Source organism: Ambystoma mexicanum, chromosome 12, assembly GCF_040938575.1.
Source record: "Ambystoma mexicanum isolate Mex_15411 chromosome 12, UKY_AmexF1_1, whole genome shotgun sequence".
Classification (NCBI taxonomy): Eukaryota; Metazoa; Chordata; class Amphibia; order Caudata; family Ambystomatidae; genus Ambystoma; species Ambystoma mexicanum.
Genome location: NC_090936.1, coordinates 455,491,553 through 455,507,480, shown reverse-complemented (window position 1 = coordinate 455,507,480; position 15,928 = coordinate 455,491,553). Strand labels below are relative to the sequence as shown.

Sequence of the window (15,928 nt, the reverse complement as noted above, 5' to 3'; positions counted from 1 at the left end):
GCGGCCACCGCTTGCACGTTGGGGTTGATTCTACTGATAATATTAAATAATCGTCTCAGGTTCAGGGAGCTGGAACGTCCTGGAATGAATCCTGCTTGATCGGGATGAATGATATGTGGCATGTAGGGGGCTAAGCGTAAGGCTAGCAACTTGGCAAAGATTTTTACGTCACAATTGTTTAGCGATAGAGGACGGTATGAGCCGCATTGGGTGGGGGGCTTTGCAGGTTTAAGAAGGACCATTATTATAGCTTCCTGAAGAGAAGGGGGGAGCCTGCCTACTTCGCAGGCCTCGTCCCACAGCGCCATCAAGTGAGGGATTAGGAGAGGCTTATAGTGTTTGTAAAACTTTACTGTAGGCGGTCTGAGCCAGGCGACTTGCCAGAAGACAGGGAATCGATAGCCTCTGAGAGTTCTTCAGTAGTGAACGGCTTCTCAAGAGAGCCACAAATCTCATAGGAGAGGACCGATAGGGGAAGGCTGTCTAGGTAGGCGTCGATCTCAGCTGAGGGTGCACCCCCAACCTCTGAATAAAGGGCTTCATAAAAAATAAGGCACTCAGTGTTGATGTCCTATTGGAGTGTGGCTAGGGTGCCGTCGGCTCTCTCGATAGCAGGGATGTTGGGGGATCCAATCTCACGGCGAATGAGTCTAGCTAGAATCCAGCCTGGTCGCTCGCCCTCCCCGTATTTTCGTGCGAGCTGGGGTTGTCGAGAAATTTCACCTCGCGTTCCGCATGAGCACGAAATGTATCTAGTTCCGCACCCAAGGACGCCAGGGTCTCGGGGGATTGAAGGAGAGCGTATTGAGACTCAAGGAAAGCAAGAGCCGATTCACTTTTTCGGATATCCCCTCGGATCACTCTCAAAATACCGCTTTCCTTAGAGATGCCAATACCCCTGATGTATGCTTTAAATGTCTCCCACAGGGTAGACTGTGTGGGCAACGAATTAGTGTTGATTACAAAGAAGTGTTCAATGGCGGTCTCTATTTCTGAGGCAAATGCTATATCGAGCAAGGAATTTGGTTTCATTTTCCACCTTCTAGTTCTTTCGTAGTCCGGGCCCCAGAAGAGACAGATAGTTACAGGGGAGTGGTCAGAGAGGGTTCTAGGTAGAATTGACTGCTGTGAGACGCTTATCAGTATTTCTGATATCAGCCACCTGTCGATTCTAGAATGTGAGTCGTGAACTGAAGAATAAAAGGAGTATGTTCTGGACTCAGGGTATAACAGTCTATGCGTCTACAATAGCCAGCCGGGGAAGAGATGACAGAATGGTATAGGCTGCTTTAGAGCGTTGATGGGGTCTGGAGCCCGATCTGTCAAGGTCTATGGGCCTCATTACGAGTTTGGAGGTAGCCATACCCTTAATAAGGGCATGGCTGCCTCCAAACTCGGGTCCGGGTTCCTTGGATGAGGAATTACCGGGTCATTCCAACCTTGGAGGACCCGGTAATTCCTCATTCAAAAAACCCATCCCCATTCCCATTTGAGCCCCCATAGGGCTCAATGGGAATGGGGAGGGAGATAATAACGGGCCCATTATTAACAGGCCCGTTATTAGCTCCCTGTTCCCCTTGCGGGACACACAAAGGACTACTGGTCGGACCAGACATTCAGAGTGGGTCCCGCAAGGGAACCTCGTAATAGGGCGGAATTGGTTTACCGGCACCGGCACCATTACCGACGCCGTTAAACCTATTCCGCCCACCTCGTAATAAGGCCCTATGTCTAGTATTGTGTTAAAGTCACCCCCTCCCCCCCACAGTATCGGTGCCATAGGGAAAATGGCTAAGAGAGAGGCTAAGTGAAGGTCAAATTCAGGGTCATCCACATTGGGACCACAGATGTTCAACAACACCAGCTCTTTATTTTGTAGGACACCATGGAGCAGTACATATCTACCTAGTTGGTCTGACTGTAAGGATTTGCAAGTACATTTGAGGCTTCTGTGGATCAGGTTCATAACCCCCCGACTCTGTGTAGAATAGTTAGTATAATATCTTTGGGGACCCCATCCCTTGGCAAATTTTTCGCAGTGCTCAGCACCTGCGTGCATTTCTTGAAGGAATAGGATTTTAACACCATGGCGTTCAGCATGTAATTGTAGCTGCCATATTTTCTTATAATTACCCAGCCCCGCACATTCCAGCTCATGAGCGTTACATTATCATCAACCATTAGTGTAGGAGTACTGGATGGACTTTGAACCTCGGCAGGATAGCAACCTAGGACCAAGAGCCCAGGATAGGCAAACAAAACCCCTCTTAAAGTATGACCGACCTGGCATTGTCTCGCATTCCGCCCTTCTTGTGAACATCAAGCCTTTTTTAACATAACACCCGCCCCAACTCACCCCCGCCCACATCTCTCCCCCAATCAGATGGATGAAAACCCCGTACCCAAATAACCAGATCCAAACCAATGGCTTCAACTCCTGGGGGCTGTGCGCTGGCCTGGCGGCGATGCTCCGGGCTGGGAGGCACATTATGGATGGATAAGATGCATTGGAACGATCAACAGAAAGAATACACAGGAACTTATGTCGGGGAGATCAAATACATCAAAAGGCAAGAGTCAGCTGTGAGCGCATAACTTACGAATGGCTCTCCCACACACATGGGCCAGTATATGCCCCACCCAATAGGTTTCAAATCATGTAATAAACAACAACAGATCGATGTGGCTATGAGAGTTCAACCAATGAAGTGCTTGTCAATGAATTTTGAGGGCTCCTCCGGGATCGTGAAAAAGAAAACCTGATTAGAGCGTTCAATTCGCAGCTTGGAAGGATACAGCATGGAGTATTTGACCTGCAGGTCACGCAGTCTTTTCTTAACTGCCAGGAAGGTTTTGCCTTCCTGTTGAACCGCAATTGAAAAATCAGGGTATAGGTGGATCCCGGAGGACCCCAGTAGAAGCTCTCCTTTGATCCTTGCAGCCCTGAGGAGGGCATCTCGATCACGAAAATTCAGGACCCTGGCTATGATGGGGCACGGAGGCGCACCGGGCCTGGCTTTTGCTGTTAAAGCTTGATGGGCTCTTTCAATTGCGAACTGTGGCAAGAGCCTAGGAGAGCCGAGAAGTGTGCGCAAGGTGCGCTCTAAGTAGTCCTCCATGGGTTCCTTGATACTTTCCTCTAGGATTCCAATTATGCGGGGGTTATTGCGTCTGGAGCGCAACTCAAGGTCCTCATTCTTTTTGGCTACCTCCAGCACCCGTCTAGACAATGAGGAGACCTCCGCTCGAAGAGAGCCCAAGTCGTCCTCCGTGACGCCAACTCTCATCTCAATTTCAGTTACACGGCTGTTGGTTTTCTCAATGTGTGCTTTGATCGAGGATATGGAGCCTTCTCCAGCATGGGGTCTGGCATGGATTCACATGCTCATGAATATTCCCCGTCGTCAGGCTGGGAATCCTCGGTAAAGAAAAATCAGTATCAGTTTCGTTTCTGATCTGTCTTTCGTAGTAGTAACCAATCACTGATCTCTGCGTCATACTGACCACAGCCAATGACTGCCATCTCCCTAAGCCCCGCCTCTGGCAGCCATCTTCAGATTTTTACCGCACGTTCAAGTGTTGGGATCCTCGTGCTATTGCTCTCGAGCTTTAGTGCTTTTTTCGCGCTTTTTCTTAGGAACAATGTTCTCTTTTTCGGTCAAAAGAGCCTCAAGCTCCACTGTTTCTTTATCCGATCAACGGGGACCCGTGTCGGATTTTTCTACGCCCCTCAAGGGTGAAGATTTCGTCGAGCCACGCTTTTGGAGGACTCCAGAAGTTTCTCAGGCCCATCTCAATCATGGCCCAGGAGAAGGGAAGCTCGACGCCCGGAAAGCTGTTCAGGGTCTGCCCTGGATGCCAGCTTCAGAATGTCTTTAAGACTCCCTTTGCCTCTACTGCCTGCATGAGGACAAGACGCACATGGAGAAGGACTGTGCGTTTTGCGGCAATATGTCGGAGCGGACCATGAAGGACCGCCATCTGCGTCTCGCCAACTGGCTGGAAGGGAAGAGCCCGTCAGGCGAGAAGAAGAAGAAGAAGTCCGAGAGGTCTTCTAAGACCTTTGAGGGCGCCCCGGCGACGGGGGTCCAACAGAAGGCCAAGCACCGCGAGTCCGCTGGCACCGGGAGCGCTGAACGGTCGGGCTCTACGGGCGCCAGGCAGGACGCATCCTCCCCTGCGCCATCAACCACGAGCCAACGCTCTGGCTCGGGTAAGAGGAAGGCCGAGCACCCGGCGAAGCTTCTGGAGAGACCCCGATCGAGCTCGAAGGCCCCATCGGAGGGGGAGCGAGGCGGTGACCCTCCCCCCAAGGTGAAGGCGGTGAGCGCACCTAAGGTGGTGAAAGCCTTAATCCACCCGGCCAAGGCCTCTATCGAGACAGTCGCGGCGGCCCTGGCTCAGCCTGTGGAGGCTACACCAGTGGTGGCGACCTCGGGGCCCAGAGTCTCCCTGCCACTGCGGAGGGAGTCCTCTTTCATGCCCATCGACAGGACCCCCGTGAAACCTCCGACGGAGAAGAAAAAGGGGGGGCAGGAGGTCATCGTGAATTCGGCCTCAACCTCTGAGGAGGAGCTAATCGAAGTCTTAAGCCACGGCGTTGGCGTGGAAGAAGACCAGCCCGTCGGGAGGGACCCCGACGTAGGAGACGACGAGAACGTCGAGGGTGCCGACGGGGCTCCTGACCGCCTGTCGGACTCCCCTCAACCAGTGCCGCAAGACAACTTGGCAGCCATTTTGTTGGCTATACAGTCCTTATGCTCGGAGATAAGGACGAGATTGCCGTTACCACCAACGGAGGAACCTCTCCCGACGGGGGACCCGGAGCCAGGCCCTTCTGGAAGCCCCCTCCTAAGAGAAGAAGGATTCATCCTCCACCTCCTTTTCAACCATCGCGCCCTGCTCAGCCCTCCTCCCCGTCCACGACCCGTGGGGATGATACGGGGACTGACACGGCCGCGACGGGCACAGACGACGAGGTTTACGACGAGGATCTCCCGTCGTCACCTCCTCCCCCCGACGAGATTGGATCGTTTCATGCCATGATCGCCAGGGCATCCGAGCTTTTCCAGCTCTGCCGGGAAGAGAAGAAGAAGGAAGGTTTCCTTTATCAACGGCGCGAGACCAAGAGGAAGACGGTCCTCGCTGTACCTCTACTGGACGATATCTGGGATGAGGGTCTCGCCCTCCTCAAGAACCCATCCACAACGCCTGCGAGAAGGGATCGGTACGAGAAGAAGTACCGGGTCCCGGACGCGGCCCCCTTGTGCCTTCGGGCACAGCCGACCCCGGACTCGGTCGTCTCCGCGGCGGCCAGGAAGAAAGCGGGGGGGGGGCCTCGGCCTCTACGTCGACCTCCCCGCCGGACGGCGAGGGAAAGAAATTGGACACGATGGGACGCAGAGTCATCTCATCGGCAGCGACGACGATTAAGGCTGCCAACGCCTTGGCTATCATAGCCCGCTACGACAGGGAGTTGTGGTACAAAATCGCCCCCCTGCTGGACTTCTTACCAGACGACAAGAGGACGGAGGCCCTAGAGATCTTGCAGGCAACTGACTTCCGTCCGGACGTGCAGACCAGAGTCTTGGACATGCCGTTCGACGGGAACAACCTGTTTGGGAAAACAGTGGATGATTCCCTACAAGCCATCAAGACGGACACGGAGACGGCCCAGGCTCTTGGTGTTCTCCAGCAACGACGGCCGCCCTTTCGGAGCGGCGGAGGCAAGCAGGGTGCCTCCAAAGGTTCCGGCGGCGGATTTTCCACCTATCGTCAAGCGGCTCGTTCGTCGTCGCAAGAAGCTTACAGGGGACGAGGCAAGTCGGGCGGACCCCGCCCTCGTCGCCAAGGAGGGCAAGGCAGCAAAGCCTCGTCGAAGCAGGACTGAACCGGCCGTGGGGTCGGGCCCCCACCAAAGCACCCCGGTGGGAGGCCGGCTGGCGAACTTCGCCAGCGTGTGGGAGTCCATCTCCACCGACCGTTGGGTGCTGGACGCCCTGGCCCAGGGTCACGCGCTCGAGTTTCTAAAGAAGTGCCCGCGCGTCCCCCCGTGGCCAGGAAGGAACATCACGTCCCTCAACTTCTCTTGGAGGTAAAGGCGATGCTCAAGAAAGGCGCCATCGAGCTCGTCCCAAAGAGGCTTCGGGGCTCCGGAGTTTACTCAAGGTACTTCCTTGTGAAGAAGAAGACGGGAGGATGGCGTCCCATCCTGGACCTACGACGACTGAACAAATTCATCAAGGCGCAGAAGTTCCGGATGGTCACCCTCCAGCACGTCCTGGGTCAACTGGAGGAGGGCGATTTCCTGTCATCGTTGGATTTGGAGGATGCCTACTCCCATATCCCCATCCTAAAGGGACACCGAAAGTTTGTCAGATTCGTGGTCAAGGGCGTCACTACCGGTTCACGGCTGCGCCTGGAGGGGATCCACGTCTACCCCTACCTGGACTGGCTCATCCGAGCAAAGACAAAGGAGCTCGCCGCGGAGCACACGGCGAGGACCGTCCAACTACTCACGGACCTGGGATTCTCCATAAACTACGCCAAGTCCCACCAGGTGCCCGCTCAAGACGCACTGTTTCTGGGAGCGAAGCTCGACACAGTGGCGCGTCTGGCCTCTCCGTCAGAGGAAAGGACGAGGGCCATCTTGGGCAAGGTGCAGCGGATGCTGGTTGCGGACGCGGCCAGGGTGAGTTCCATCAAGTCCCTCCTCGAAATGATGTCTTCTTGCATTTATCTCATCTGCCTGTGCAGGCTTCGGATGCGCCAGTTACAGGAGTTCCTGGATGCTCGCTGGATCCAGACGACAGGCAGCTTCGAGGACAGGATCACACTCGACGAGAGCTTCCGACGAGCGATCCGGTGGTGGGGCACCCGCGCGCATCTGACGGCGGCCATGGACTTCCAGACCCCAGACCACCAGAAGACAGTGACCACGGATGCCTCCCTGGAAGGGTGGGGAGCGCACACTGAAAATCTGCACGCGAGGGGCCTTTGGCGGCCGACGGAGAAGTCCCTCCATATCAACGTCCTGGAACTCCGTGCAGTGTTTTGGGCTCTCAGGTCCTTTCTTTCGTCGCTCAAGGGCAAGGTGGTGAGGATCTTCACCGACAACACCACCACCATGTTCTACATCAGGAAGCAGGGCGGTACCAGATCCCCAGCCCTGTCCAAGGAGGCTCAGGATCTGTGGCATTGGGCCGTCGCCCAAGGGATGTTTCTGGTGCCATTCCATCTGGCAGGGATAAAAAAAAACATCGCCGACTCGCTCAGCAGAGAGCTGCGTTCGTGCCACGAGTGGGAACTACGACAGGATCTAGTGGACCGCCTCTTCCGACGGTGGGGCACACCCCAGATCGATCTGTTTGCAACGGCGACAAACTCCAAGTGCCGGAGGTTCGCCAGCCGGTTTCCCCAGCCGAGGAGCATGGGCGATGCTTTCTCGTTCCCCTGGGAGGGCCTGTTCCTATATGCGTTCCCTCCATTGCCGCTGCTGATCTGGCTTATCAACCAGCTCAAGAGGTCACGGTGCAGGATGATCCTTGTTGCACCTGCGTGGCCGAGGCAGATATGGTTCCCGGACCTTCTGGACTTGTCAGCGTCCCCGTCAATCAAGCTGCCAGTGGACGCGGATCTTCTCTCCCGAGAAGGAGGTGCCATCCTCCATCACGACCCGAGGTCGCTGAACTTGCAGGCATGGCTCCTGCAGCGTTAGAGTTTGGAGGTTACGACATACCGGCCGACTGCCGAGAGGTTCTTGCAAAGGCCAGGGCGTCCTCAACTCTTAAATGCTACGGACAAAAATGGAAGAGGTTCTCTGTTTGGTGCCACGCACAGAAGATTAACTCTCTACGGATTACGGCTCCTCAAGTTCTGCCGTACCTGCTGACGCTGGCCAAGGCTGGACTGGCGCACGCTTCCATCAAGATTCATCTTGCTGCGATCTCCCGATACACCAGAACCATGGGACGGACATCTTTGTGGTCTCATCGTCTGGTGAAAGAATTCATGAAGGGACTGTTCAGATCGTTCCCGCCGGTGAAGGCCCCGGCCCCGGCGTGGGAGCTCAACGTGGTGCTGACCAAGCTCATGGGACCTCCGTTCGAGCCTCTGCACTCAGCTTCGTTGAAGTTCTTGTTGTGGAAAACAGCGTTTCTTGTGGCCATCACCTCCACACGACGGGTGGGTGAGATCCAGGCCCTTTCCTGCAAGCCCCCATACTTGACTTTTCACGACACGAGGGTAGTGCTCAGGACGCACCCCTCCATCATGCCCAAGGTGCCGTCAGACTTCCACCTCAACGAACCCTTGGTGTTGCCTGTTTTCTTCCCGTCGCCTTCGTCGCCGGCTGAAAGGACTTTGCACTCGCTGGATGTGGCTAGAGCGCTGAAGTTCTACGTGGACCGCACGAAGAGTTTTCGGAAGACGTCACAACTTTTTGTGAACTTTGGACCTGTCAATCAGGGGAAGGCTCTCTCGAAGGCTTCCATTTCCAGATGGCTCTCCGGCTGTATCATGTACTGTCATCGGTTGGAAAACCGACCGCTGCCTGGCCGTCCGAGAGCCCATTCCACCAGAGCGATCGCAGCCACCACGGCGTTCCTATCTGGTGTGCCCTTGCTGGACATCTGCAGGGCTGCTACGTAGAGGTCGACGCACACCTTCACAAAATTCTACTGCGTCGATTGGGATTCTAGGGAGGAGTCCAGGGTCGGCCAAGCAGTGCTGCGCAACCTGTTCGCCTAAGGTGAGCCTGGTGAGGAGGTAAGAATTGCTTAATGTTGAGTTTTGGATGTAATGCTTAATGTTGAGCCTTTCCCACCTCCCGTGGTTGTGCATGTGTGTACTGCTATGTATTCTTTTATTCATGAGCATGTGAATCCATGCCAGACCCCATGCTGGAGAAGGAACAAGTTACTTACCTGTAACTGTTGTTCTCCAGCATGGGTCTGGCATGGATTCACATACAAACCCTCCCGCCTACCCCTCTGCGGCTCTTCACTTGGTCATACTGCCACTTCACGTGCTACCAAATCTGAAGATGGCTGCCAGAGGCGGGGCTTAGGGAGATGGCAGTCATTGGCTGTGGTCAGTATGACGCAGAGATCAGTGATTGGTTACTACTACGAAAGACAGATCAGAAACAAAACTGATACTGATTTTTCTTTACCGAGGATTCCCAGCCTGACGACGGGGAATATTCATGAGCATGTGAATCCATGCCAGACCCATGCTGGAGGACAACAGTTACAGGTAAGTAACTTGTTCCATTCATGTCATCCAACTTGAAATGCAGAGTGGTGAATCCTTTGTGGATATACTCCATCATTCTCTGTGAGTCTATTGAGTCCGGAGGAGTTGAGGTGGCAGGTTCGGGCTCTGAGGCTTCCTCCGCATGCTTAGACAGTGTCTTAGTAAACATTTTGATAAAGCTCTGTTTTTTCTCCCCTGCGCTTTTGGTCATGATGGGAATTGGGAGCAGGCCCGCAGAACCAGGAAAAGAGTAGATGAGGAAGCGTGTGTATTAAAGGGAGGACCGCAGGTGATGGTCAAGTGGGTGAGCAAGGGTGACCACAGGGGGCCACACCAGGCCTGGTTGGCTTGTAGGACCTTGATTCCCTAGTGATGCGTGGAAGCCCAGAGTATGCAGTGGTGAGCCTGGTCCGCAGCCCGCGTCTCCGAGCCCTGTGATAAGTGTGCACTGTTTAGGATTAGGATGCCAGAACAAGAGAGTAGCTGAGAATCAAGGGAACGCTGCAGATCAAAGGCTTTGTGGATCTAAATTTGCCGGATAAGGCGCGCACGAGTACCTGTGAGGTGACAGCCAGTTAGGTGGGAGGAGGTCGATGGATGGTTAAGGCAGCTGAGGCTGGCCAAGGCACAGTTAGTGCTCCCCGGACTGCAGGACGGCCAGTATTTCACCCATGCGCAGAAAGGAAGTCGTCCGCGAGTGCCTCCCGGGGCGCAGAGAGAGCGGATAATATGTGTATTGAGAGTTCAAGCTTCTTGTGTGGCTCACCCCACACACTATCCTCCGGTGGTCACTCCGTCGGGGCCCACCAGGCAGAAGGACTGCGGTTGAGCGAAGGAGAAGGAGGAGGCTCTAGGGGTTCCGAGCTCTCTGTCACAATTCCTATTTAAGCCGCCTATGTCTGGGCCAACGCTGTGGGATAGCTCCCTCCCTGATGCAGCAATTCGAGTTAGAATAAGGTTTGCAAGTAGTTTGTAACAGCACGAGTGGGTTGTGTTCCCCCACATAGTATAAGTATAGAGATGACCACTTTCCAGTTGTATAGCTATGCTGCCGGCCGTGCAGTTATGCCCCCAGTGGCTCAGGCCACTTGTCTGCACGGCTTATGAATTCAGAGCCCCCAACAGCTGCGGCAGAAATGTTGACTGCAGCGGGGCCCCCAGCGAGGAAGCACATGCCGCCACAAGGTTTGCAGTGTCCCCCGGGGGGAGGGGCCAACCCAGGATGGGACTCCGACCTAGATGATCAGCACTGGGCCCCCCCAGCCCCAGGGACTCACCGTTGATTCCAGGTTCCGCCTGCCCAGTCTGCAGAAAGGGGACCCCGTCGTGGATGCAAACATCAGGAGTGCTGTAGCGGGTGCTCCACGCCAGCCCCACTCTGTCCGATGCCGTTGCAGAGCCGACCCGCTCTGTGCCGGTGGGGATGGTCACTGCAACAGACCAGGGGGCAGGATTCGTTGGTCTGCGGGTGCGGTGTCCCGCCAAGGAGATGCCCCTCTCCCCCCAGCCGCACGGGCTCAGGTGCGACCAGCGCCAGGGAGTCCGGGATTGCGGGGGCAGGAGGCCCCTGCCCCACCACAGGCTGTGTATCCTGGGCCTCAGGAGCCCCGCTCATGGAAGAGGCCGCCGGATTGGGCCGCTGCAGTCCCTGGCCAAACTACAACAGTCCAAAGCTCCGGATCGGAGCAAGCTCACGTCCCCGAATTCGGCTGACAGGGAGATCGAGCACTGGGATACGAACGACTGGTATCTCCTCGACAATTAGGTGTGAACCAATGCTCGATGCAGCAAGTTTCAAGCCTCCCAGCACGGAGCACTCTAGCAAGCGGCCATCTTCTCCGAGCGCAACTGCGCCCTCCTCGGCTGTTCACTTTTGAACCTCCCAGTGCAATGCAGATTAGCCCTTTTCCAGCTACACAAGTAAAGAATGTGTGACTTTTTGGAGGGACAGATCAAAACACAAAGTCAGACGTTAGAAGAGTCTATCAGGGAGCCAGGACATCCAATGGCAATTGAGCAAAGTCTAGGGGAGCTAAAGTTCTTCTTGAAGTTAAGTAAAAAGTCTTGCACAAAGTTATAGAGATTTTTGTTGAAAAATAAATCACTGTTGGGCCACAAGCTCAGAGGCTTGTGATGGGCAAAGCTGCAAGCAACTCTGCAAAAGGTAATAAAGACTAGTCTCAACTGAGAGCTAGTAAGTTACACATCTAGAGGTAGGTACACTGTAGTTTACAGTACTTTGTGCCTCATTACGACTCAGGCGGTAAGGGTTTTACGACGGCGTAAACAGCGCCGACCCTTACCGCCTGAGTACGAGGTCCCTTAGCGCCATGGCGGATTTAACACCTGCTTTTAGCAGGTGTTAAAATCCATGGCGCTAAGGGACCATGGAGTTAATTACGCCACCGTAATTTACGGTGGCGTAATTAACGCCTTCCCCACTCCCATTATGCCCTATGGGGCAAAAATGGGAATGGGGAAGGGTAAATGGGGATTGGGGACTTACCGCCCCGCCAAGGTCGGAATGGGGCGGTAAGTCCGCCAACCACCATGGCGTAAACGTAGTTTACGCCATGGTGGTAAAGTCACGGCCCAGGCGGTAACTTACCGCCTGGGTCGTAATGAGGTTTATGTCTGAAAAAAACTGGTTCCAGTTGGCTTCTGTTCCTGTTGTAGTATGGCAGATCCTTGTGTTCCTGGGCCTCAGTCGTGGGGACAAGAAGGAGGACGTCTGGGGACTCCTGCACTACAGTTTCGAAGGTCAGCGGCAGCAATGGGCAAACTTCAAATCAGCAGCAATTCGCTGTTTCAGCTACTCAGCAATAGCACCACTGTGGTTCTCAGACACTTGATGGACTTTACTTGCTTCTGGGGTCCAGCACTCTGTTGAGGTGGCTCAGGTTTGGTTAGTCCTACTTTGAGGGAGTCTGGAGGATCCTCCTGGAGCTCGAGTTCGACTTAAAAACAATGCACTCAATTCTGGTGTTCCTCTCCCTGGCAATCGGTTCCTGCAGCAGCAATTGAAGTACAGCCAGCTTCGAGAGGATTTCCAGATGAGTTTGTCTTGGTGTTGATTGGTCCCACCAACCCAAAGGGAGAAGGCGTCTTTTGCAGGGCTTCTCTGGTCGAGGTGAATTCGGAGCTTCAGCACCGGAGCAGGGGTTCACCTAGCAAACCAATGGTCCAGGAGTTGCAGCAAACTTCTCTTCCAAGTTCTTCTTTGCATTCCTTCATCTTGTGGTCGACTCTGCCTTCCAAGCAAAAGACCTTGCTTTTATGCAGGTTTCTCCCAATTCATTTGCAGCCTAGCTGTCAATCACAACGCAGGGTGGCTGTCCTCCAAAGACAGCTAGCCAGCTAATCACCTTTGGGTGCATTCCTGTAACCAAGGAGACTAAGCACAGGGAGTTTCGGGATCCGCCATTGCTTCCTGCCCTGCCAGTTTCACCAGTGAATCCCACCAAAGACACAATGAACAAAGGGACCAAACCTGGTTTGGCGCGTAGACTAAATCTCAAAAAGGACCTTTCCAGCAAGAAATGTCAAAAAATGAAGACCAGGGCCATTTAGAAAAAATGGGCACCCATGGGTGCCTTACTCAGCTGCCAACGCAGCCCGCTGTAAAAACACACAATGGTAGGAAAAGTTAAACCACTGCCACCAGCCATTAATTGTAGAAAGGGTAACATAAAAATGTTAGATGAGAAACTAGACAGAGGGGATACTAAGTAACCCCTCCAGCACAATATTGTAAGATAGTGTGTGCTGGGTATAGAAGGTTACAAATGTAAGTAAAGATAATTTCACTTCACTGCTCTTGGAAACAGTAGGTTATCAAAGAGACGGTATTTAAACCATTGGGAAATCTAAGAGACTTCCCTGTGCCACTGCACTGAAGGTGCTGTGTGTCACAATGTAAAAAGGTGATGCCTATGGAGTTTGTCAGACTCCAAAACTACAGAGTTCAAATCACAGAAAAATCCTTGAGAGAGTGAGACAAAGGTCTCATTCAGTCCAGGATAAAAATTGAAAGTCCAGCAAAAGTGCTGGGGGTCTCTAAAGTAGAAGGCAATTAGCACATTTCTGAGAATTCTCCCTAACACATGAAGTGGCCAATCCTTTTTTGACAGTCTTGAGCTCATTCTGGTGGGGGCAGGGAACCTGAAGGAAGGAGCTCCACCGATTGCATTTCAACATTGTTGGGCTCTTTCCCTGGATTCTGATCTGTCTCCGCATATGACAAGACTGGAGTCCCTGTATATATGCAATGAAAGACATGAGAACCCAGGATCTGCATGGGTTTTTGTACCTCTCACTGCACATTTGCCATTAGAATAAAGTTATCTCCACCACACGTGCAATGGCAAAGTGAAGTTCTGCAATGGCTGCCACCATGACAAACATGGCAGCCATTATAGGTCCACTGATTATCCAAGCTACTCCTCACTGATGACGCCCAACAAGGCTGAAACATGTCTGAGGATGCTTGTGGTCTCGTGCAGAAGGGATGTGACCTAGCAGTTCGGGCTGGACTGCCCCTTTTTGGGTAGGACCAAGCCTGATTTGCATATTGTTTTGCCCTTTCTGTAATGACTTGGTAGGCTGAAAAACGATGGTCTGGAGGGTTGCCCAGAGCTTTGCCCGTGGTTATGATTAATTCAAAACCTTCCAGCCATCACCTTTCTGTTTTGCTAAAATGGATCGCACCTGATTTTTTCAATCACCAAGAACACAGGCACAATCTGCTGGAATCATGGCGGGTGCTGGGGATTTGAATGCTGATCCCTGCATACTGGTATCAGGAGTACCTGCACGGTGCAGTAACCCCATGCAGGAATTCTAATGCATGGGGTACTCATATTGCATGGCAACTCCTCCGGCCCCATCATCTGAATGGCACCGATGTAGGGAAAAGCATTGAACAACTTTTTTGTGACGTTTGGAATGATGGTCACTAAAGGCAACCACACATCACTAGACATCATGCTCTTATAATTATCCTTAGAAAATACAGACTTGTCCCTGGGTGTCACTCAGCTGTTCTTTTCCACTGATGTTGTATGTATATTGATGCTTCAGGGTTCCTTGACCCTTTTCACTCACTCACTCTTCCTCTCACTCTCCTGTCCTTAGGAGGAGGCCCTGACCTGTTTTTTCCAGCCTGAAAAACTGATGGAAGAAAATGAGTGTCTGTGTCAAAATTGTGGAAAGAAAACCATGAGCATGCAGGTAATTTGGTAACAAACTCTCTCAAGGACGCAGGTGCCTCACAGCATATTCTGGCCTTAGCAGGTTGTGTGGTAGATAGCATGCGCAGTATTCTATGTTACCAGAAAAATATTAATTAATCTACATAAATAGATGATTTGAGCTTAAGAAAAAAAGTGTGCATGCCTTAATACCTGCGCAATCGCAATCATTCATGTGATAGGCTACATATGCTGTGTTTTCAAGATAGCCACTTAACATGTTTGAATTTTAAACATGCAGTTTTCACTGCTGTCGATTTTCCAGAATTTTGTTTATTTTAAAACATATATGAGTTGTGTGTTTGGGGTACAGTATTGGGGGCTGTGGTGTGGCAGGTTGAGGTGGTGAGGCTTGGTTAGATAGGAAAGCCCCTCATTTAAAAAATAAATAAAACAGGCAAAACAAACGTAATGAAAACTGCACGGTTAAAGTGCAAACACGTAAATTGGCTGCAGTGAAAACCCATGGAGCCGGAAAACGAGGTAATTCCTCCAGCCTGATTGAATCTATCATGCAGACATGTTCTAAATCAAACCACATGAAGAAGACTTGCACTATATCGTGAGTAGATTCAATAAAGAAGGAACTTAATTTTTCAAATCTTTGCCAAACAAATTAATTCTACGAATATATTAAGTGAAGTGTTGCTCCGTGAACGTTTCTCTTGTGACAAAATCAACCCACACATAGAGACCCGGCCCACTGTTGAAGCACCACTCATGACGATTATAAGACGTCCAACTTTCCAACACACCCAGGAGTACTGGTTTCAGAACATTATTATGAGATATGATTATCATCTATAAACACAGACACACAACATATGTAGGCTATATCTGGCTTAATTTGGCTTTACTTCGATGAAAGAGATAAGTTCAGGCCTTTTGCTTGTTTCTTGCTTCATTTGGGTCCTAGACAGTGTTTCTTTGATCACCCTACATTTCTTTATCCTCATCTCCTTTCTTTAAAGAACTAATGGTGGCAACAAAGACAGACAAAAGTGATCACAGCTCAAGGGTGTTTATTAAACTGTAAAGGTAGGCTGGAAAAACGCCTAATCTAAACCTAAATCTAAGATGGGAGCAAGCTTTGACCATCAAACAATAATAAGGATGTCCTAGTGGAGTCGTGTCAAATAAAAGGGCCTCTATTAAGAAAAACCTATTGCCAATCCTTACGCTAAATACAAAAGAAGTCTCGGATAATGTTTATAAGAAAGAAGTAAGTGTTCACAAATAATAAATCAGGATGCCGTAGTCAGGGTCTCCTTTCCCCACGTTTTAAGCATGGGATAAGGAAGACTTATGGAGCACAGCAAATGCTCAAGCTTTCCCAGCCCGAGCCAACAGTTCCGCTCTCAGCTATCAGGGCCTTCGGTGGTGAAGTCTCTTTCCTACAAAAAGTCTCTTCTTCCAAGGACCTG

The 15,928-nt window shown here is 52.1% G+C and overlaps 1 protein-coding gene across 4 annotated transcripts in view; it reads left to right on the top strand.

Annotated features, from left to right (window-relative positions):
• Window positions 1-15,928, top strand: part of USP18 (ubiquitin specific peptidase 18) — a 376,292-nt gene that overhangs the window by 277,430 nt on the left and 82,934 nt on the right. For all 4 annotated transcript variants that reach the window (XR_011281791.1, XR_011281790.1, XM_069628683.1 and 1 more), the window contains one exon: window positions 14,389-14,484. Coding sequence is in view for 2 of the 4 variants with exons in the window: in XM_069628683.1 (XP_069484784.1) it covers window positions 14,389-14,484 (96 nt within the window). In the remaining 2 variants the exon portion in view is untranslated. The remainder of the gene's footprint in view (window positions 1-14,388; window positions 14,485-15,928) is intronic.